This window comes from Artemia franciscana, chromosome 14 (genome assembly GCF_032884065.1).
Source record: "Artemia franciscana chromosome 14, ASM3288406v1, whole genome shotgun sequence".
NCBI lineage: Eukaryota > Metazoa > Arthropoda > Branchiopoda > Anostraca > Artemiidae > Artemia > Artemia franciscana.
The window spans coordinates 12,138,907-12,163,777 of NC_088876.1; the positions used below are offsets into that span (position 1 = coordinate 12,138,907).

Genomic DNA, 24,871 nt, shown 5'->3' on the forward strand with positions numbered 1-24,871 from the left:
GAAAGATCTAATAACTAAGTGTTTGAGGATGACTTACCCCCACAGTCCTCGGGGGAAGGGGAGCAAGTTATGAACTTTGCCCAATGTTTACATATCGTATTCGTTATTGGTAAATATACAGACATTTTTTGGGGAGGGGGATTTTTACGGGGGTGGAGGTTACGTGGACAGATCTTCCCATGGAGGAATTTTTCGTGGGAGAGGAAATTTTCCATGCAGGGGGAGCCGGATTGCCTGGCATTATCTAAAAAGCGATCAGAAATTAAATTAAAAACACAAGTTTTTTAAACCTAAAGCAAAGAGCAACATTAAAACTTAAAACGAACAGAAATTATTTCGTATATAAGAGGGGTTGCCCCCTCCTCAATATATCACTTTTTAAGGTAAAGTTTTTTTTAACTTTTAGAACTTCATATTATTGTAATTAAACGGCAATCATTCTTAAATGATTGGAACAAAAAGTCAAACTTTAGCGTAAAGAACGAGGTGCTGAGGAGCGGGCAGCCCCTCTCATATACTTAATAATTTCTGTTTATTTTAAGTTTTAATGACGCTCCTTACTTTCAGTTGAAAAAAGTCAGTTTTATTTATATAATAATACGTTGAAGTTTTATGGCTCTAACTATCTGCAAAGCTATAACATTGCCTCTGACTTAAATAGGCGAGTAGAACTTTAAATTTGCCTTTTAATGAACAGCCAAAATTATCCAGGGGGAATGTGGAGGAATTTTCCGGGGGAAATTTTCCCACGGGGAGAACTACCTTCCAGGTGTCAAATGTCTCATTTCGTGGGGGTAAGTGGCTCATTCCGTTTTAGGGGTCACTAGACCCCCAAAAGAAGACATTGAAAAGCAATAAAAAAAAAATATGATTAGATAAAAACTTTCTGAAATTCATCAGCTACGAAAATCCCGTTTTTTTGTTTCTTTGTTTTTTTGTTTTTTTTTAAGAAAGCAAAATAGAACTTTTCTTATAAATGACCTTGACCTGTTTTTATTCAAATTAAATGGAAAAAAAGAAACAAGTTTTTTCAACTGAAATAAAAGATCAACATTAAAACTTAAAACGAACAGAAATTATCAAGCAGTTCGTGGTAACAAACTGTAGTAAGGAGCGACCCGGCTCAATAGTAACCAAAACTCTAAAAAATAGAATTTTGATGCCAATAGTTACATCAAAAGAATCTCATTTTAATGCTGATTTTAAACATATATGTTTCATCAAGATTAGTCTTACCCGTCAAAAGTTACGAGCCTTAGAAAATTTGCCTCATTTTAGAAAATAGGGGGAAATACCCCCTAAAAGTCATACGATCTTAACAAAAATCATACCATCAGATTCAGCGTATCGGAAAACCTTGTTGTAGAAGTATCAAGCCCCTATCTACAACAATGTGGAATTTCGCCAGAAATTCCACGAGATTTTTTGCCAGAAGACAAATCACGGATGCGTGTTTATTTGTTTTTTTTTTTCAGGGGGGATCGTATCGACTCAGTGGTCCTAGAATGTCACGGAAGGGCTCATTCTAACGGAAATTAAAAGTTCTAGTGCCCTTTTTAGTGACCAAAAAAATTGGAGGGCACTTAGGCCCCCTCCCACGCTCATTTCTTCCCCAAAGTCACCGGATCAAAATTCTGAGATAGCCATTTTATTCATCATAGTCGAAAAACTTAATAACTATGTCTTTGGGGACGACTTACTCCCCTGCAGTCCCCGTGGAAGGGGCTGCAAGTTACAAACTTTGACCTGTGTTTACATATAGTAATGGTTACTGAGATGTGTGCTGACGTTTTTAGGGGGACTTTTTATGGTTTGGGGGAGAGTTGAGGGGGGAGTTACGTGGGAGGATCTTTCCATGGAGGAACTTCTCATGGAGGAAAACACTTTCAATGGAGGGGGCGCTGGTTTTTCTAGCATTATTTAAAAAAAAACAATGCAAAAATAAATATGAAAAGCTTTTTCTACTGAAAGTGAGGAGCAGCATTAAAACTTAAAACGAATAGAAATTATTACGCATATGAGGGGTTTACCTCCTCGTAATACCTCGCTCTTTATGCTAAAGTATTTTTATTAATTTCAACTATTTATTCTACGGCCTTTGTGATTCAGGAGTCATTCTTAAGGAATTGGGACAAAATTTAAGCTTTAGTGTAAAGAGCGAGGTATCGACGAGGGGTGAGCCCCCTCATATACGCAATAAAAACATACGAATATAGAAGTTCGCTACGTAAGTTAATTCGTAAGTTGCGTATATTTTTTACTTATGAAAACGTTCGTAAAAAATTAAAAGTTATAGTTGCCTTTTTAAGTAAACAAAAAATTGGAGGGCAAACAGGCCTCCTCTCTCGCTCCTTTTGTTCTAAAAATCTTCCGATTAAAACTATGAAAAAGCCATTTAGCCCAAAAAAATTAATATTCAAATTTTGTTTTAATTATTTATGCGCGGAGAGCCAAGATCAAAAAATGCATTAATTCAAAAACGTCCAGAAATTAAAAAAAAAAAAAAAAAAACAAGTTTTTTAAATGGTAGTAAGGAGCGACATTAAAACTTAAAACGAACAGTAATTACTCCGTATATGAAAGGGGCTTTTCCTCCTCAAAGCCCCGATCTTTACGCTAAAGTTTTTTACTGTTTTAATATATACAGTTAAGAGAAAGAGTCAAACTTTAGCGTAAACAGCGGGGCATTGAGGAGGAAAAGCCCCTTTCATAAACGGAGTAATTTCTGTTCGTTTTAAGTTTTAACGTCGCTCATTACTTTCCTTCAAATTTTTTTTTTTTTTGTTTAATTACGTATATGAGGCAAGTTGTTCCTCCTCAACACCTCGCTCTTTACACTAAAGTTTCTTAGTACTTTTAAAAAAGCTTCTTATTGTTCTAATGAAACGATCCTTGTGTTTCAGGAGTTGTTCTTAAAGAATTTGACGAAATTCATTTTATAGTAAAGAGCGAGGTGTTGAGGAGGAGCAATCCTCCTCATATACGTAATAATTTCAGCTCATTTTAGGTCTTAATGTTGCTCCTCACTTTAAGCTGAAGGAACTTGTTTTTCTTAAAATTTAATTTCTAATCGTTTTTCTAAATAACACCAGGAAACCTGGCTCCACCTTCACGAAAAAATCCCTCCTCCCCATGGATATATTCTGTAGATAATTCAATGTAGCTGCTTTTGACTCCGTCGATCGCAACTCTGTTTGGCTAATACTTAGATCGACGGGTCTACCTGATAAATACTGCAAGCTTTTTGAAAAGCTGTACGAAGAGACCGAGAGTTGCGTCCAAGTCAACGGAAAACGGAGCACGACATTCAATATCAAAACTGGCGTTCGCCAAGGGTGTGCCGCCGCCCCGGAATTGTTCAATTGTGTGATAGACTATGTGATGACAAGAACTACAAATCGCCTGCCCTTTGGTCTGCAGTTTGGAGATCGCATTCTGACGGATGCGGACTTCGCAGACGATCTTGCTCTCGTTGCCGACTCAATCGACCAGCTGACCGACGCTCTGGAAGTCCTGAAGGAAGAGGCAGCAAAAGTGGGGCTGAAAATCAACTGGCTCAAAACTAAGATTATGGCAATTGAACCCCCAGGTCCAGTCTCGCACCCTGATACCATAACTGTCTGCGGAACACTTGTTGAAGTCGTTAAAAACTTCACTTACCTCGGCTCTGTGCTGTCCAATGATGGCTCCGTAGACGAAGAGGTATGCAGCCGAATATCGAAAGCCTCTTCCATCGTCGGTAGACTCAACAGTCTATGGAGAATGCCGCACATCTCAAGGCGTACGAAAATGCGAATCTATAACGCATCCGTAAGCTCCGTCCTGCTCTACGCGGCGGAAACCTGGCCCCTCAAATCAACCATCCTTAAAATGATAGACGTCTGTCAGACGAAACAGCTTCGCCGGATCGAGGGATTCCGGTGGGATGATTTTGTAAGCAACGCAAGGTTGCTTACTCTCACCTCCCAGGTGCCATTCTCCGTCCAGATAGCGCAGAGGTCTCTCAGATGGTTCGGACACCTCCTACGAATGCCGACATCAACGCCAGCCCGAATAGTGTACGACTTCGACCCAAAAGCCCATGGCTGGTCTCGCCCGAGGGGCAGACCTCGGACAAGGTGGAAAGACAGCCTCGACAAGTTCTTGGTGATGGCCAACATTGCTGTCGACGAGGCGCCTCATTTAGCAGCAGACCGGTCCGCCTGGAGAAGTCAAGTTGCGAAGCTCTCTACGCCGCACCCCATGCGGCAGGAGCCTTAAGTCAAGTAAGTCAAGTCAAAAAATTTACCCCTGACAATTGCCCTTGACATATCCACACGTAAAATTGAGTCATCAAAGAAAAAGCAAGACATACGAAGTATTTCGTAGGAATTCAGGCAAATTCCCCCAGTGTAATTGTTCCCCTGAAAAATTCAGCCCATTGAAACTTCCCTTCCCATGAAAAATCCTCTCTGTGGAAAATCCCCCAAGCAGAAAATTCGTCCCCTCTCCGAAAAATGTATGCATACTTCCCAATAACAAATACTATACGTAAGCAATGGGCAAATTTTGTAACTTAAAGACCTTTCCCCCTGGGTTGTGGGGGGTCATGATATCTCCAAACAAAGTCTTGACAGAAACAAAACAGATCTTGAAGGCTTTTCAATGGAATGGTGGATTAGGCTACGTGTTCGTTGAAAGGTATCAAGTTCGGACGTATTGTGGCATCCAGTTAAATAGGTCAAGTTAAATAATTTGCGCATACAAAAAAGGAATCTGTATGCTAATTCCTGCGATAACTTTTGATTGAAGGTTTAGGTTGGGCTGCATGTCAAGAGTTTGGCTAGTTGCTAGAAGTCCTGGGGGTTACAGCCAAAATTAAAAGAAAAGTACGGAACCTATTTTGCAACCGAATTTGTTCAATTATGCGTAGAACGGTAATTTACTGCTAAGCAGTGAATTACATTTTATCCACAGGTAACCTATTAGTTTTTGGTCAGTTTTTACCAGGGCCGGATCTAGAGGGGCTACAGGGGACAAGCATCCCTGATGCACACCCAGGGGAGGCAAAAGTAGCTTAAATTTTAATATTTTTGGGAAAACTTTAAATATTTATGGTTTTGCTGGGGCGGCAAAGGGCAGCAAAGTCTGCAGTTATCCTCCTCCTGAGAAAAAAAGTCCGGTTCTGCTGTTAAAAAATCTACATTCCAGTCTTCAGTACAAATTATAGGATAAATTGGGTAAAAGTTGGGATAAATCAATAGTTGGATAAAATCTGAAAAACAAAACACGTCCAAATTTCATTGTGTTTTCGAATGCAGAAAGGGGTAAGGGAGGCAGCCTGGTTACCCTCCAATCACTTCCAGTCCTTGGAATAGGCTCTAATACTTTCAGTTTCCTTTCGATTGAGCCCCCTCTCAAATTTCTACAATCACCTTTTCAACAAGAAGGGGGCCCAGACAAAAATTAACTACAATGAATTGAAGGCAAATTCAAAAAATAATTGCCCCTTAAACACATTTTCCCAAACTAGTACTCCTGTACATCAGGCACTCTTTGAGCTACGTCATAAATTCACAGTTGGGGGGATCTTAATCGAACATTTTCTGTAAACATCACCATATTAATTGTTCACAGCCAAATCAGGGTCTTAATTAAACGTTTTCTGTGAGCATCACCAAATTAGTGGTTCACAAACAAATTAGGCGGTTAAATGGCACTGGATAATAAGCGGTTAATTTAATTTTAACGTACATGGCAATAATGGTGGTATTTTTAATGATCACAGAGTATGGTGAAACTTTAATGTCAAAATTCACCAGTCACCGTCTGAAGCAAAGTCTGTTCTCCAATAACCAGTTTTTTTTCTTTCTCTTATCCTTCATACATTTCTTATTTTCGTAGTACAATATTGTCCTTTTTCCTTGCTAAAAAGATTATATGTTAAATAATAAAAAAAAGAGGAAACATTACGAATAAATAACTGGCCACGTTGAGAAGGCTTGTGGAATTTTCTCTAAATCGGGATCAAAAGCCTTAAAACTAGAGTGCATTAAGCAACATCCAACTCATCAAACAGTTCGTGGTAACGAACTAAGGAGCGACCCGGCTTAATAGTAACCAAAACTCTAAAAAACGGAATTTTGATACCAATAGCTACTACAAGTTTAGCCTTACCCATCAAAAGTTTACGAGTCTGAGAAAATTTGCCTTATTTTAGAAAATAGGGGGAAACACCCCCTAAAAGTCATACAATCCTAACAAAAATCAGACCATCAGATTCAGCGTATCAGAGAACCCTACTGTAGAATTCTCTAGCATTATTTAGAAAAAAAATGAAAAAATAAATATGAAAAAGTCTTTGCAACTGAAGCATTAAAAATTAAAACGAACAGAAATTATTGCGCATATGAGGGGTTCACCTCCTCCTAATACCTTGCTCTTTGCGCAAAAGTATTTTTAGTAATTTCAAGTATTTATTCTACGACCTTTTTGATTCAGGGGTCATTCTTAAGGAACTGGGACAAAATTTGAGCTTTAGTGTAAAAGGGAGGTACTGACAAGGGGGTGAACCCCCTCATATGTGTAATAAAAACAGTCGAATACAGAAGTTCGTTACGTAAGCTAATTTGTAAGTTATGTATATCTTTTACTAATAAAAACGTTCATAAAAATTAAAAGTTCTAGTTGCCTTTTTAAGTAACCAAAAAATTGGCGGACAACGAGGCCTCCTCCACCGCTCCTTATTTTCTCAATACCATTCAATCAAAACTCTGAGAAAGCCACTCTGCTAAAAAAATAAATAGGCAAATTTCGTTTTAATTATTCATCTGCGGTGAGCCAAAATCAAAACATGTATTAATTCAAAAACGTTCAGAAATTAAATAAAAATAAAAAAGTTTTTTAACTGAAAGTAAGGAGCGACATTAAAACTTAAAACGGCCAGAAATTACTTCGTATATGAAAGGGGCTGCTCCCTCATCAACGCCCCGCTCTTTACGCTGAAGTTTTTTTTACTGTTTTAAAAAAGTTGGGTTGAGAGAAAGAGTCAAACTTTAGCGTAAAGAGCGGGGCGATGATGAGGGAGCAGCCCCTTTCATATACGAAGCAATTTCTGTCCGTTTTAAGTTTTAATGTCGCTCCTTCCTTTCAGTTAAAAAAAACTTGTTGTTTTTATTTAATTATGAGAAGAAGTGAACCTTCAACGCAAGGAAACACAGAAAGCGACTTGGATCTCGTACAGAATAGAAAATTTAAAATGAAATAAATTAAAAAACTGATTTTTAATTAAGCATAAATAAATAAAAGTAATAAAAACTTCAGTAGTACTAGCATAGAGATATTGTTTTTATAGCTACTACTACTACTACTAATAACTCACTGCAGCACCAAGCCGCCTGAGGCCAACACGGCTACGCACGTTCCTCCTCCAACCTAATCTATTTAAAGCCTCCCTCTTTACACCCTCCCAGGAATTTCCCATTTCCTTTAAATCTTTATTCATGACATCCTCCCAACCCAGACAAGGACGACCTGCTTTCCGTGTAGCCCCAGACGGTTGGCCAAAAAGGATAATCTTCGGTAATCTGTCATCCTTCATCCGTAGAACGTGGCCTAGCAATCTCAACCTTTCTTTCATTATAGCCCTAGAAAGCGGGATTGAACCAAATTTTTCGTACAGCCTAGTGTTTGAAATACGGTCAGTCAGCCGGGTACCCAGAACAATCCGTAGGCAATTTCTCTGGAAAACATCTAGTAAATTTTCATCTGCTTTTCGGAGCGCCCATGCTTCAGAACCAGATTTGACCACTGTCATCACTGTAGCTTCCAATATTCTAATCTTGGTTTGCAGACTTATCTTTCTATTCTTCCAAACTTTTTTTTAACTGTGAAAAAACACCCTGAGCCTTAGCTGTTCTACTTTTAACATCTTCACTGCTCCCACCATCTTTACTAATAATACTACCAAGGTAACTGAAGCTCCCAACCTGATCAATCTTTTCGTTACCTAATGTCACCTGTTCATCTTCACTTATTCCTAGCCTTCGTGACTTAGTCTTCTTAACATTAATTTTCAAGCCTATTATAGCACCCTGAACTCGCAAAACCTCTAAAACTTCATTCATTATGCTCACACTTTCATCTAATATGCTTAAATCATCAGTATAATCTAAGTCCAAGAGCGTTTTTCTCCCCATTTGATTCCGTAGTCTCCAATTGCCTTTCCTGTGCTCCTTACGACGAAGTCCATCAAAAGGATCCATATAATGGAGGATAGAACACAACCCTACTTAACTCCTGATTTAATACAAAACCAGTTGCTAACCTCATTTCCTACCTTAACCACAGCGGTATTATTCTCGTACATAGCACAAATCACTTTAATGTATTTTTCTGGTATACCATGTAACGATAAGACCTGTGTTAATGCTCTTCTATCAACAGAATCGAAAGCTTGCTCATAATCGATAACTGAAGACCAAAGGTGTTTGACAACGAAGGGACTTCTCAATTATTAACCTAAGAGTGAAAACTTGGTCGACACATCCTCTACCTTTTCTAAAACCGCATTGTTCTTCCCTTAAAACTTTGTCTACAGCACCTCTCAGTCTAAAAAGTATCATATTACTCAGTAATTTGCTACCTACAGAGACCAGAGTAATGCCTCGATAATTACGACACTCACTCTTGTAACCTTTCTTATACAGTGGTTTAATTAAGGTTTTCCTAAAATCATTGGGTACTTCCCCTTTTTCAAAAAACATGTTCATAATCTTCATTAGCTTATTCCTAACCTCAGAGCCACCATATTTAAGAAACTCATTAATCATACTATCAGCACCTGGAGCCTTGTTATTTTTTAATCCTTTTAGTACTGTCGCTAATTCTTCCTCGCTAAACAAATCTTCCTTCACATCCAAGGTATCACAAACTTTTTCATTTTCATCTATATCTTTTCCTGCAAGTGTATCTCGATTTAGCACATTCTCAAAATGTTCCACCCATCTTTCTTTAACTTTTTCCTTATCACTAATTGTGGCCCCATTTCTATCTTTAACTGGGACTAGTCCGGATCGGCTACTCCCTTTCAATTTATTAACATGCCAGTATAATATTTTACTATTATGCCGTCATACACCAACGATGCAGGAGATTACCACTGAGATAAACTTACCCCAAAAAATGGCAAACATGAGCACCATCTATCCAATGATCATTTAAAATACAATCAAGGCGACTGAATTACCTCAGATAGGACAAATCATTACCAAAACATCTCATTGGTAGGGAAAGGGATGCTAGGTAAACCTGGATAAACTTACCCCAAAGAATGGTAAATATGAGCACCATTAATCAAATGATCATTTATAATAAAATCAAGGGAACTGAATTACCTCACAAAGGACAAATCATTACCACAACATCTCACTGGTAGGGAATACACAGGAGAATGCAGTATGTGGAAAAAGGCTTTAACAAAGGCTTTTAATCGAGCGGTAAATTCCTACCTTGTAAAACTAAAATCGCAAAAGATCTATACGATACATGTACAGAACATAAAATAATAGAGACTTAAAAGTAAGCCTTTATGACTACTATGATCTCCATACCTCTGCTAAAACTAATCCTAATTCTTTTAAAGGACAGACAAATTTGTCAATATTTAGGCGTGTAAAAATAATAATGTAATTTCAAATAATTTATGCTTTACAATATATAATTTACCATCGGAGCGAAATCCAACAATTGACTAGACAAATGATAGAGACGAAGCAGTATCATAAAAAAATATGATGAGGTCATAGACATGTACTCTCAGCCATTTGAGAACGGATAAGTCTCTCTTGTATATAAGAAGTAGGTACCAGTTGTCCTAAAATGAAATAAATACTACAATATGTTACCTTGGTTTAAATGAATAAGTTAAATTGTAATAAATTATCTATTACATCCTTATAAGACTTTAACAAATTTCACATTCAAATGCTTTGGCTATAGAATAAATAGCGATATAATTAGTGAAAAAAAACACAATAAATAGGAAGCTAGAAGGCACGCAATAAAAAAAAAGCATTTGTTCACATATACTGGAAAGACTGTATACCCGTTTTTGCTGATTCAATCAAAGAAGAAAGAGATACGGCCAGGATTGTGTCTTGAGAGATCCTATGATAGACATAACATAATTTGGCAGAATTAATTTCTCCTTATTTTAAAATTTACGCTCCATAATGAATTATATTTTCAAAGGGTAGATAAAATACAGATTAGCATGGTGTATAACCCTTTAAGCCACATGCTTTAAATGCCATCTATATTCTTTCTGGAACAGAAGCTTCACACACCATCGCTGGGATGTGATTGTAGTAGAGGTCTTCACTATGGTTGTTTTCACAGCATAATGCTTTTAAGGAAGTAGTATATAATTAAAATTGCATATTTTAAAAGAGGCTGAACTGACCATCGAAAGTCCAAGTACTTATATGCAAGATTTTGCTACTTCTCGGTACCACCATATTAAGCAGAAGACTATCCTTGATTAGATATGATCCATTTAAAAGCCAAGCAGTGGGAGTTCATAATGCAAATACTCAGGTAAATATAAGACAAATTGTCCGTTTCGTTTTAAAAAAGTAAATTTGAAGGCCTTTGATAAGCCAAAAATGGGCCAAGTATTGTCCGAAACCTTCATTCAACTAGAGGTCCTAGGGACTTCTTGCTGTCGGGTTCTAAGCCAGCTTAAATGCTTCGAATAGAATTTGTGAAGAAGGATTCGTGACTAATTTGCACATGTTTGATGCAATGCTTTTATGAGACCATAAAAATTTCAAGAATTTAAATAATATAAAAACCGTGACTTTGAACGTTAAAACACAAAAAAACCCATCATACTAGCATCTTGCCGGACGAATTTGGATACTTTGAATTGAATTTGATAGTAGCCTTAGAAACTCTTCTCTGAGTGCTAGAAAACACAAAATTAGGTAATAAAGAATTTATTTATTCAGGCAGGGAGGATGGGGCGTATAGGCAGGGAGTAGTACTCAAGATGATTAAGGAAGCTATTAAGCCACGCTTAAGGTGAAAAGATGTCAATAATACGATGGTTTCAGCAGTAACTGAAAAAATGTAAACATCGACCCACAACCCACAGTAACCAAAAGTTAAAAATGTGTTTGAAAAAAAAACTGCCTAGTGATAAAAAATTTATTGCTATCTGACACTGATTCAAGAATGGTAATTATCATTCCGGTTTATCTTAAAGGTATAAGTCTATTGCAAAGAGAAATCTATGGTAATTTCTAAAAAGCCTGAAATTCTTCAAAAACAGCGTCAGATCGAAATGGAAAGGGCACCATTGGAATCAGAATGGTTGAAAACCATGAACTGGGGAATTACAATCCCCAATTTGAAAAACAAGGAAAATCACTTTTTGCATTGGAAGCACTGACGTGTCGCCTTTTTTTTTCAGGACTAGTGGGTTACCAGAACATCATAGAGCAATGTTTAATGACTTTTTTAAAAGCTATTTCTCATATTCGCGTACTTTTTATAAATTTCACCATTTGCAAGTGCCAAGAAGCACTAAAAATGACACATTTTGCGCAATTTTTCAAGGGGTTGGGCTAACAGGCTACCAGAACATCTAAGACAGATGTTTAATAGCTCATATAAAAGCTATTGCTAATGTTTACGTTCTTCCTATAAACTCCACAATCTGCAAGTGCCAAATGGTGCTAAAATTGGCATTTTGGTGCCACTTCTCAAGAGGAAAAGGTGGGGCTAGTGGGCAACCAGAACATCCTTTTTAGAGATGTTTGTTGGTTCATTTGAAAGCTATTGCTCCTGTCTACGTGCTTTTAATCAATTCTACTATCCGTACGTGGTATATAGCACTAATATAGCACTATATAGCACTAAAAATGGCACTTTTGGTGCCACTTCTTAAGTGGAAAAGCTTGGAGGTTTGAAACGGTATCATTATAATAATTTTTGTCCAAAACCCTTAACTGGAGTTTTACAAGAACCCCCCTGTATACTCTTCCTCCCAGCCCCCTTAGTAAGTTTGTTAAATTGTCTGATCACTAGAAAGATACTACAACATTAACAGGACTGGCGGGTTATTAGCTCTCATAGAGAGATGATAAATGGCTCATTCGAACGTAAATTGAAATTTTTAGTGCTCTTGTTGAGTGGCCAAAAAGATTGGAGGGCTGTTAGCCCCTCTCCCTCTACAACCTTCTCCTATAGTCGTCCGATCAAAATTTTGTGATAGCCATTTTATTCAACATAATTCAAAGGTTCAGTAAATACGCTTACTGATGATATGACCCCAATAGTCCCTGGGGAAAGGACTGTACGCGGTACCGGGCTGATGATTGATGGCTCATTTGAACGGAAATTGAAATTGTTAGTGCTCTTGTCGAGTGGCAAAAAAGATTGGAGGGCTATTACCCCTCTCCCTCTACACACCTCCCCCATAGTCGTCCGACCAAAATTTCGCGATATCCACTTTATTCAACATAATTCAAAGGTTCAATAAATATACTTACTGATGATATTACCCCCATAGTCCCTGGGGAAAGGACTGTACGTGGTACCGGGCGTATTGGTATCGGAAATTTTTTTTTCAGTTATGGTTTTGTGTCTTCTAAACAATTTCTTATTAAAAATGAGTAAAGATTAATTGAGATATGACGGTTTTCTAAGGGAAGTAAAGAAACAAGTTCAAAATTAAAACGAACAAAAATTATTACCTCACAGCCTCTCTAACAGATATTGATTAAGCTGGTGAAAATAAACCAACTGGTGATATTTCCCTATGTTTGTAGGATAATAGAAAACTAGCACTAGCCTTCAAAAACATACAGAAGTGATGCCAAATTAAACAAAAAAATTAAGCAATAAAATTAATGTCCCTCCGTCAGTAGACTGACGGAGGTAGCAGAGACTTGAATCAATTTTCAGTCATTTACTGGAATAGAGACAGGATCCCAGGTAGATGTACAGGGTTTTGTTAGAATTTAAATGCCCATTTTGGTAGAAATAGGGCTAGATGGTATCATAGCCTTTGTGATTTTATTCTAGAAAAGGAAACTGGCAACATTTATAAACTATGAAAATTTTGTTGGTATGATAATTTACGTAGTTATAACCAATAGGGCATTTGGTCATAGGAGGCCTAAAGTTAACATGGTGATACATAATATCACCAACTAGGATTAAATGAAACTATTTTAAGGCTGAAATTCAGGAAGAAAAACTACATTGCGGGAAGTAATTACATCGGTATATTCTAGGACAAGCATTTGAGAGGAATGGTTTAATATGAGGCTTAAGAATTTAAAACTTTACATTATGAATCTCATTTTAGGACAATAGTTTGCGAAAGGAGTACAAAGTGACTTAGGAGTGAAAGTTAGAGACACATCCTGGAATATTATTGAGAAAATTTTAAGTTTGATAGAAAGGAGAAAGGAATTTTTAATGATGGTATGAGCATCAGAGGAAATTAAACGAGGTGGATAGGGCAGTGAGGTATGAATTAAGGAAATATTGAATGGAGGTCGTTAATAGAATTGTAAAGGCATAAAGATGTAGCCAGACGAGTTAACAGTAAAATATTGCATTGATATGGTAAGAAGTTGAAGGTAGATGCAGTGCCTGATTTCGAATGAGGCACTGAAGATAAGTGCTCAAGAGAGATGGGCAGAATGTTTTGAGAACCTGTAAAACCTTGATAAAGTTGTTGGAAATGTTGTAGAAAACAGAAATTCTTTCAACAATTTGGAAGTGAAGCTAGGTTTATTTTACAAAGAGGAGTTAGAGACAGCACTAAAAGGATTAAACAAGTCTTAAGTCCCAGATGCTATAAGTGCGATAAAAGAGTTTTTAAAATACGATTATTTGGAATATATAAGTTAAAGGTAAATTACTGAAGACTATAAATATGATTTTTGAAGAAGAGCAGTATCTAGTGAGGTTAGGTTAATGATACCCGTATATAGAAAAAGTGATAAGAGGGAGTATGGCAATTATAGAGACATTAGCTTGGTCTCCGTAGGTAGCAAATTATATGGTTTGATTATGAATTTTAGACTAAAATATACAGTGGATAGATTTCTTAGAGAAGAAGACTGAGGTTTTAGCAACGAGTGAGGATAAGTCAGCTAAATTTTCACTCTTAGAGTAATAATTGAGAAACGATTGCTTCACCAGACCCCTTTAGGCCTCAGTTGTGTAGATTATAAACAGGCATTGGATTCAGCCAACAGAAGAGCATAGGTGAAGGTGAAAGTCCTATTGTATAGTAGGTATAGAGCTATTCATGATAACAGCATCGTTTGTGTTAAGACAAGAAGTGAGGTTGGTAGCTGATTACCAGAAAATAACATTATTTACGTTATTTTGTAACTGGTTTGGTGTTGAATCAGGAGCAAAACAAGGTCGTATTGTATCTCCTTTTATTTAGATAATTTAATAAACAAGATCGGCCTGTCAAAACAAAAATAAATTAAAGAAATGAAAATGGGAAATGTCGTTCTCCACACCAACAAAACACTGGATATCCATTTGTAAGTCTTAAATTTTGGTAGATTTCAACCCAAGGAACACAGCAATGGCTACGGGAGAGTACGGAATCAAATCGATTAAATTGGAAGGTAACTTTCCCAGACTTCGATTATGCAGATGATTAAAGTCCTGGATGAAACTGTTAGCAAAATAAACGAATTTTTGGAAGTCTAAAAATTTCAGGGCGTATGAATAGTTTCAAACATTTATGTCAAGAATACTGAGTCGCTTGGACTGGAAATAAATACAGATTAAGATAAAAGATAAGAGGGATGATTGGGCAAAGAGAAGATTGATCAAGATGATAGCATCATCCTCCTGAGTAATGCTATCAGTAAAAACGGTTGACACAGTGAAAATTTAAAAAGTAAAATAGCCAAGGCCCAAGGCGTTTTAACACAGTTGAAAAGAATTTGGAAGAATCGGAAGATTAGTCTTTGAGCCACGAATAGTATATCCGAAGCTGCGGGGATGACAATAGTCAAGTATGGTTCTAAAGAGTGGCCACTCCAGAATACAAAGCGATATTTGTTCAATGTTTTCCCGAGAAATTGTCTTTGGATAGCTCAGGTACCCGTTCCACTGATCGTACATAAGAAAACAAGTTGTATGAAAATAAGGTTCTATCCTACATTTAGGGCTTTAATGAGATAAAGGTTGATATGACTACGTCTCCTTTTAAGGATGATAAATAGTAGATTGCCGACAAATGTTCTTTTTGGTCATCTATCTACACTAGGCAAAAAGTAGGTCGTCCCTGAAGGATGTCGGAAGAGGCCATAAGGACGAATGTAAATAAAGATGTAATTCCGTGGTTAGGGGTATCTAGAGTAGCGTTGCATGGATTGGGATGGAAGAGGAGCGTGCGCAGGTGTACTGGGCTCAGGTGGGTTGGTACTGCAGTTAATTGTTAGTAGTAAGTAGTATTATATACGTTAACATGACGGCCCCGTCACTTTTGACCCAATTTCCATGACGAGACGCATATAAGCAAATCGGATTCTACTGTCCTGTCACTTAGAGCCTCTATTTCATTTACTATTAGGTTTTTTGTATAGTCTTTATAGAAGCTCTATCCATTATTATAATCATACATCCCCCCTCCCGTACAATTCCATAGAAAAAATTTCTAGTATAGACTTTTAACTGCAATTTTAAATTTTGCAAGAGGATTATGAGAAAATACGATAAAACACGCATTAACTGGAATTTTTTAATAACGTAACATTAGATTCCCAAGGCGCTTCTTTTGTAAGGCACTTTTGGCTCGAAATTGATACCGAAACCCCTTTGGTCTGCTAAAGAGTCTGTAGATATTGTACTAAAGTAACTATAGCGATCTCGTCATGCAATAACTGGCAAGACAGTAGATTCTACGAGACGCGGTCGTTTCACAATAGCAAGGTCACAAGATGCTAATATTGACCTGATAGGTTTCATGCTAATCTTCAAAGTCATAATGCTTTTTAGCAGATTCAAGTGCCCATATGTAACACTCATTTATTTGCAAGACCATTTAGAATAGATATGTTAAAAAATAGACAACACATTAGAATTTTGAAGTTATTAGATATAAATAATATTCTTACTGAAATGGAAATTCAAGAGACTTGGCAGCTGTAGATCAGAGGTTAAAATTTATGCTTTTTCATTAATATATATGTTTTAGAACGCTCCTCCCTCTCCGCCTAAGAAGGCCTCGTCTTTTACAGTTGCATCGATAAGTGTTTTTAACATAGAAATAATAAAATTATTATATGATATAGCCTGGTCCTGCCTGGCCACAATGATTTATGTTTTATTAATGCATATTCGTTGAAACAGTACACTTCTAAGAAGGCCAGGTCTTCCACAGGTGCATTGATAAGCGTTTTTAATATAGGAGTAGTAAAAAAAAAATCTTATTATACAACCTGCTCCTCCCTGGGCTACGATGGCGTTTATTTTTATTAATGTATTTGTGCTGGAACTCTGGTTGCCTTAAGAAGACCAGGTCTTTCACAGGTGCATTCAAAAGCATCTTTGACGTAGGATCAATAAAAAAAAACGCATGATGTAACCTGGCTCTCCCTTCTCCGCAGTGGCATCACTTACTGTTTGTTTTTATTAATGTTGCCATGTTTTTATTAATGTTGTATTAATGTTGCCACCCATTGAGCAGGCATGGTCTTTCGCGTGGGGACAGATAAGCGTTTTTCACAGAAGAGCACTGGAATAATATCACAATACAACTTGACTTACCATTGCCACTATGGCAATTAAGCCTCATTCCTAGCCCTCAATGGTCCCTGAACCAATCATAGCCCCCCAATTAATCATGGCTTGCCCTTGACTCCCATGACCTATGACCCTCAATGGCCCCTGCACCACTACTGTCACTCCATTGGCCTTGGACAACCCCTGACACTCCATGACAAATAAACCCTAATCAAAAATAAATAAATTTTTTCTCTCTCTCTCTTGTACAACATCTCTTACCAAGGTCAAGCTAAACGCCTGAGAAGTTCAAGTGTTACTGTCAACATTCATGGCCATCATTTAATAATTATTTAACAACAATATGGCCCAATTTAACTATGACATTTAGGCAATTAGTTGGCCACTGAAGATTTTCCTTATATGGGTATTTTTCCATTTTTTTTTCAAATTGTCTATCGTTGAACTTGCATTCTTAACAATAATCGCTTCACTACTATATTGCAGTATAATTATGTAACCATTACATTTCCTATGCATTTTCCCCATTTAGCTATGACGTATTCCTATTTTGACTAATCTTTTCTATAACTGTATTAAGGTGATGAATTTTATTCCTGTTTTCAGAATATTTGGATCTTTTTAGACAAAGAATTCACTCTTATTTTAAGTTACTTAAATCATTTTAAAGAAACAATTTTGGTTCTTGAGCTAGTCAATTCTTTTTCAAAGAAACTAAAAAAAAAATTATTATTTTGTTTTTCAGATGTCATCTGGAGGTCTTGAGTCGGCAGTAAACATTGACGATCTTTTTGGGGATGCTACATTAATTTCCATGAACAAAAAATTTACAACACCAAGACATTATTCCTAAGTATAGAGCAACACAATGAAACCAAAGTTTTCCGAACAATTTAACTATTTCGATAGATGTGATAAGTTAGCACAAAATTTAACTAAGTTAGCTCAATCAACATAGTATTTTCGGTGAGAATTTTCACTGAACCGAAAACCATCCGAGTCCTATTACACTTGAGGGAGTGCCTGCTGGGCTGGAAAATTATAGTCCTCTATTCATTTCTTATGTGCGTTATATGCGGAAGAGTTGAAGAACCGAAAAGTAGCACAGGTTCAACCCCAGAGTTTGCATCCTAATTTAAACCGTACAACACCACCCCAGGCAAGTTAAATGTTCAGACACACGAACAGACACATAGACACACAAACATCCATACATAGATACAAAGGCACAAACGTACAGGCACTGACACACAGACATACAGATGAAAAGACAAATAGACACACAGACAGAGAGGCAAAACGACACACAGACAAAAATGTTGAAACACACTTACAGACAGACAGACAAAAGACACAGAGTGACAGGTGATACAAGAAGAAAAACACAGACACATACATATACACAAACACACGATCCCATATAAATCTAGCTTCAAGCTAGGTTACCTTGGATTAATGACTTTAAATTTAGGTTCGTTTGGGTTCAGTTAGTGTGACTCATTGTGTCTGTGGGTCTTTTTATCTGTCTCTCTATCTGTGTGTCTCTATGTTTGCGTGTATGTGCTTGTGTGTGTTTTTTTATATATGTCTGCCTAAGTGTCTGTATATGTGTCTGTGTATCTCTATTTGTGACTGGGTTCCTGTCAGTCTGTTTGTATCTGTGTCTGTGTGTCTGTACGTGTGTTTGTGTGTGTGTGTATCTCTACGTATGTATTTCTGTTTGCCTGTCTTTTCTGTGCGTCTTTTTTGTCTGTCTGTCTGTGTTTCTTTTTGTTTGCCTGTATCTGTGTCTGTGTAGCTTTTTGTCTGTGTTTCTGTGTTTTTTGTCTGTCTGTCTCTGTGTCTGTTTGTTTTTGTCTATGAGTCTCTGTGTTTGTCTGTGTGTCTTTTTGCCTGCCTGCCTGTCTGTCTGTGTTTCTTTGTGTCTTTTTACTCTCCGTCTGTCTGTCTGTACGTTTGTGTGTGTGTTTGTGTATGTGTGTGTGTATGTGTGTTTGTAGGTATATATGTGTTTATGTCTTTTCTTTTGTCTGTCTGAGGATCTTAAGTGTGTCTGTGTGTCTTTTTGCCTGTCTATCTGTCTGTGTTTATGTCTGTCTGTTTCTGTGTTGGAACATATATGTCTGTGTGTCTTTTGTCTGTCTGTCTATGTGCCCTTTTGTCGGTCTATTCGTATGTCTTCTTGTCTGTCTGTGTTTTTGTCTGTCTGTATCTGTGTCTGCGTGTCATTTTGTCTGTCTATTTGTTTCTCTACGTAGGTGTCTATGTGTCAGAGTTCCTTAGGGTCAGGAAAGTCCTGGAATTGGCAAAAATGGGACGGGAACAGGGACTGGCAGAACCGGAATCAGAAGTGGCAGAACTGCAATCGGAACTGGGACTGACGGAATCGGAATTGGAAACGAAAAAGGAGCTTTGGGACCGGAATTAGAAGCAATGGAACCGAGACCAGAAGCGACAGAACCGGAATCCGAGTTGGGACCGGCAGAACCGAAACTGCAACCAAGACTGGTGGAACTGAAACTAGAAGCCGAACTGGAGCTGGATTTAGGACTGGGGGTGGAACCGGAAGTACCATCTGCAGAACCGGAATCGGAAATAGTGGAATCGGAAGTGATGGGACTGGAACCGGAACAGATGGAATAGGATCCGGTGGATAGGGAACCGGAGGAATTGGGATCGTTACTGGAACTGAAGCTGTTGGTGGGACAACTGGAACTGGAACTGGAGTGATATTGGCGTTGGAAAAATCTGTGTGCTCGGAAGCCTTAATTTTCGAGGGGGTACTAAGATTATTTATTTTTAGATCCGGGAGTCTCCCATTATAGGCCAGTGTCTTGACAGATGTCTTCAAACGTCTTGAAAAAAAAATTCTTGAAGTAATACATCTTAAAACGTCTTGAAAGATACCTTGAAGAAAAATGTCTTCAAGAAGAATGTCTTGAAAAACGTCTTGAAGAAAAATATCTTTAAAAAGGTCTTGAAAAATATCTTGAAGAAAAACATCTTGAGGAAACATCTAGAAGAAAAGTATCTTGTAGAAAATTTTCTTGAAGAAAAAATCTTGGAAAATGTCTTAAAACGTCTTGAAAAACGTTTTGAAAGAGAAAAACATGTTGAAGAACAATTTCTCGTGTCTAGCAAAATCTTATCACATCTGCATTTAAATTTCCATAAGTAAACAATAGCGCCTGCTAGACACAACAACCGCTTGTGCTAGAAGCGTAAAACGTAAACCTTATACCAGCTTTCAAAAACCTGTATCCACTAACCTACTTTTAGTTACCTCTCAACCATTATGAATTTCTGCTGCAGTATGATGTAACAACCACCTGTGCGCGAAGCAAAAAATGTTTACAATAGCATCTGCGTCTTCGAGAAGACTCTTAGAAAAGGCACTCGTAGGCTGGCTGAAGGTACCCGGGCATTTGCAGGATCTGGAATAGCCCAACTACAAAAATTCTTTTTTAATTACAGTTTGATACCCTAAACTATTTAAAAATGGTTTTAAAAGGAAGCAACTTGGTGTCAAATTATTTGGGGACATTCGTGTATTTTCTTATGTGAGTGTTTGTATGTGTGTGTATTTATTTGTTAGTGAGCGCACGAGCGTGTTTCGGTGAGTATGATTAAGTTTATAACTTTCCCTGCTAGTGAGCTTGAAATATGATAGAACACTTAAGTGCTAATACTTATACTGCGGCATCTTATAGATTTAACAGCCCTTTAGAGTATTTTGTCACAGAACTGTCCGAAGGAAAATTTGGTGTACGATTAACGAAAAACAAAACATTTAGTTGTTAATTCTTACCCTGGTAAAGTACGAATTCCCATCGATGCTTTCCTATTATTGTCACATTTTCCGCTCTTGAAAGTTGGATAGTCAGGGCAATATACAGATTCAAATTTACTTGACTGCAATGTGACTGACTCTGCAAAAAATTCTACTGATCGGAGATGATGACAATAAACTAAAAAAATAAAAATAAAATAAAATTAGAAAAATAAAACACTCCTTAAAGTGCCCTATTTAGTCTGTTATGGTGCTTTAATTGAGGTTACAACAATAGTTACTACTTAGTAAAGAATGAATGGCAGCTAAAAGTAATCGTAAAAAATCCGTACCTAAATTTTTTAGTAATTATGTCATTGGGGGATACGTATTACCCCCAAAGATCTTAGGGAAAGAGCTATAAAATATACTAGGTGCTCATTATTAACATATAAGGTTTTAACGGAAGAGGTGGTCGCAAAAACTTCTGAGAGGGCTAAATTTGGAACTAGAAGTTCTAGTGCTCTTTAAATAGTCAAAAGTGATCGATGAGTAACAAACACCCCTCTCCACATTCTCTTATTCCTAAAAGCATTCTGTAGGAATTCCTAGATTGCCATTTTGTTCAAATGGTCCAAAGATCAAACAGCAAGACCTACGAGGATGAAACTACCCACAGGAGCCAGAAGACAAGGGGTCTGAATTACACTCCTGGGGCAAATAAGGTTTTTACACAAAAGATGGTCATACAAGCTATAGAGGTGGCTCATTTGATTTGCAACTGAAAGTTTAAGTTTCCTTATAAAAGTCAAAGTGATGGAGGGCAACTATCTCCTCCCCTACGTCCTTTTTTTCCAAAACCCATCTGATCTAAATGGTGATATAGCAATTTGGTTCAAAATAGTCCAAACAACTTAAAACATTGCCTTCAGTGCTTCAACACCCCCAGAGTCCAGGGACAAGGGTTGAAAGCTATGCCCCGGGGCATATGAGGTTTTTATGAAATGGGTGTTCGTACCGACTTCGAATGAGGCTAATTTCATCGGAAATTGGAAGTTTTAGTGCCCACATCAAGAGTGACAAGTGATTCGAGGGCAACCAGATACCAACCTCCCCACACACCCATCATTTCCCAAAACCCATCAAAATAAACTTTAGAGACAGTTATTTTATTCAGCATTATTGAAAGATCCAGCAATTATACCTTTGAGGACGTCAATCCCCCCCACAGCCATCAGGGCAAGGGCTTTAAGTTAGGCAATTCGTTTATTGTCTACATATAGTAAATGTTACTGAGGAAAGTGGGCATGTTTAACCTTTACCTTCATAAAAGATGAATGGGATTCAGGTGGGCCTTTCAGAGAATGATAAGTGGAGTGTTGAAGTAAATCAAAACTCGTAATGTGATACGGGTTGTGAAAAAGGTGTAAGTCAGGAATGACTGAGTATACTAATCTAGAACTTTCAGGAAATCATAAGGGATATGATAAATTGACCAAAAAGGTAATACTTGCATGCTCCTAGCACCACCACAACCACTACTACTACTAATACCGTTACTACATCTAAAATCACTGCTTTCGTAGCGAGTACTATCAAAACTGAGGATATTGAACATCTGAGAAAACGCTGAGGGGAAAGCTAAACTAAAGCATTCTATTCACGAAGAGATTACTGATACAGGCATATACAGACAAAGAGATTACTGATGCTGATACAGGCATGTTTTTGGAACAGCTTGTCGCATCAAGATGAAACTTCCGGGGCATCATGAGTGGGATGTTCAATTGACCAAAAGGAAACATGTACCTGCTACTACTGCTATTAACACTGCTGCTACTACTTTTAATACTACTGCCACTACTACTATTATACTAGCACTATTAAGGCTAAGCATTTAAAGGTGAAAATTTTTACAGAATATTGATGTGGAACTTGAAATAAATTAAGAACAAACTATGTACATGAAGATTGTTAAAACGGCGTATTTCAAGAATAGATTTGGGTAACAAGTTGGAGCTTTCAGAGAATACTTAAAGGGGAAGGTCAATCGACCAAAAGGTAACATGTGTTTGCCTGTACTAATACAATTTCCACGTAACACCGCTATTTTTAGTGCTATTACCACTGCTGCTACTACTACTACCACTATTACTAAAATTGTCTAATTACTACTTTAATTTTAAGTACTTGTACATTTAAGATTATTAAGATGAAACGGGCGTCAGAAGCGGGTTAGAACGGCTTAGCGTACCAAGGTGAAACTTCGGGGGTATCATGAGGGAGATGTCTAACTGACCAGAAAGCAAAATGTACATGCTACTATTAGTATTGATACTGCCGCTACTACTGTTACTACTACTACTACTACTACTAATACAACACTACTACTGCTACTACTTCTCCCACTACCACTATTACTTTTATGATACTATTCAGGCTAAGTCTATGAAGGTCGAAATTTGAGAGAATATTGAGGGGAATTTAAAGTAAATCAAAAGACACTATGTGCATGCAGACTGTCAAAAAGGCGTAACTCCAGAATAGATTTGGGCATTAAGTAGGAAATCTTAGAGAATTCTTAAAGGGGAAGATCAATTGACTAAAAGGTAATATGTGCACGCTACTACTAATACTACCACTACTGCAACATTTAATACTGCTACTACTACTACTACTACTACTACTATTACTACTATTGCAACTACTTGTTGGGCTAAGAACATTAAGATGAAAATTTATAGAAGTACATAAATATAAAGGTTATCAAAAGGACCTATTGGGAATGTCATAGCAAAGGGTAATTGTATTAAGGTGAAACTTCCAAAACTTGATAGGTTCAACCGATCAAAAGGCAACATGTTAATGCTATTGCAGCTACTATTACTACTGCTGTTACTATCAATACTACCACTAGTACTACTAATACTAATACTTGTACCACTAATACTAACACGACTAATGCAACTCTGCCTAAGGGTATGAAGGTGAAATTTACAGGGGGAGAGGTTAACTGAATCAAAATATGTTGTCTGTGTGCAGGTTGTCAAAAGGGTGCATCAGCAATATCTTAGGAACAGTTTGGTTGAAACTAACTGGGTTTGTTGTGGGGTATATTGAACTAACCAAAAGACGATATTTTAATCCTAATGCAACTACTTCTACTGATAAAACTAGTACTACTATTACTTAAACTACTGCTACTAAAGCTAAGGCTACTACTATTAATTCTGCTTCTGCTGCTACTACTGTTACTACTATTACTACTGGTACAACTAATATTGCTACTAAACAAGCTAAGGGTATTAAGTTGAAGCTTTGAAGAAATATTTAGGCGGATAATGTACTAAATTAAAACGAAACTACAGGCATGTATATTGTCAAAAGTGTGACAAAACAATTTCTTACAACCAGCTCCGATTATTAAGTTACATCTTTCAGGGTAAACTGTTGAACTAGGCAGAAAGTACTATGTGCATACTGTCAATGCTACAACTACAGTTGCTGTAACTAATGACGCTAAGAATATTAAGGTGAAACTTTTAGGGATTGTTGAGCGAGAGTTCAATTAAATAAAAAGCTCTATGCATGCAGGTTATCAAAAGGGCATACTGATATTATCACAGACAGTGCTGCTTTATTACAAGTAGCAATATCACTGAAAACTTGAAATTTAACTCGATTGGAAATTATAATTTCTAGTGCCCTTTTTAAAAGTCAAAAGTGATTGGGGGTAAAAAGCCCTACTCCCAAGTAATTAATTTTACAAACACATCCAATCCAAATTCTTAGGCTGCCATTTTGTTCATCATAGTTGAACGGTCCAGTAGCTATGTTTCTAAGGATATTGGGTATGAAAACCCTCCACAGTTATGTAACTTACCCATTAAGCTTTAAAATCAAATATTACGCTAAAACTAAATCCAAAGGCACTTTGTGTATCGTGGTGGTCAATAAGACATCTCAGAAATAACCCACGAACGAATGAGGGCATTAATTTGATTGTTTTAGCGCTACTACTATCACTACTTCTGCTCTTACAATTTATCTAAATCAAAATTATGTAAACGTATCCAGGTGGCCAAAGACCATTGACATAATTTTTTGGAAATCGCATTAAATTTTCTTTTCCAGGTTAACTTGAGGAGGTATAAAACTAAACTAAACAAAACTATTAGTTTTAGGATTTTTAGGATGTTCTCCAGCATACCAATAGCAAATCCAACTATGTATTCTTATAAAAAAAAGATGTAAAATGTTATTTTCTTTTTCCATGAAAAAGACTGTGTCAATAAAAAAACGAACAGAATTTAATTTTGAAAACAGTTTCCA

The 24,871-nt window shown here is 37.1% G+C and overlaps 1 protein-coding gene across 1 annotated transcript in view; it reads right to left on the reverse strand.

The window, feature by feature from the left end:
- Positions 1-9,648: 9,648 nt before the first annotated feature.
- LOC136035737 (endothelial lipase-like) overlaps positions 9,649-24,871 on the reverse strand; it is a 72,035-nt gene continuing 56,812 nt past the window's right edge. The window contains exons 5-6 of the mRNA XM_065717706.1: positions 20,579-20,738; positions 9,649-9,853 (exon numbers count right to left, since the gene is read on the reverse strand). Coding sequence (XP_065573778.1) covers positions 9,796-9,853; positions 20,579-20,738 — 218 coding nt within the window. The 3' untranslated portion in view covers positions 9,649-9,795. The remainder of the gene's footprint in view (positions 9,854-20,578; positions 20,739-24,871) is intronic.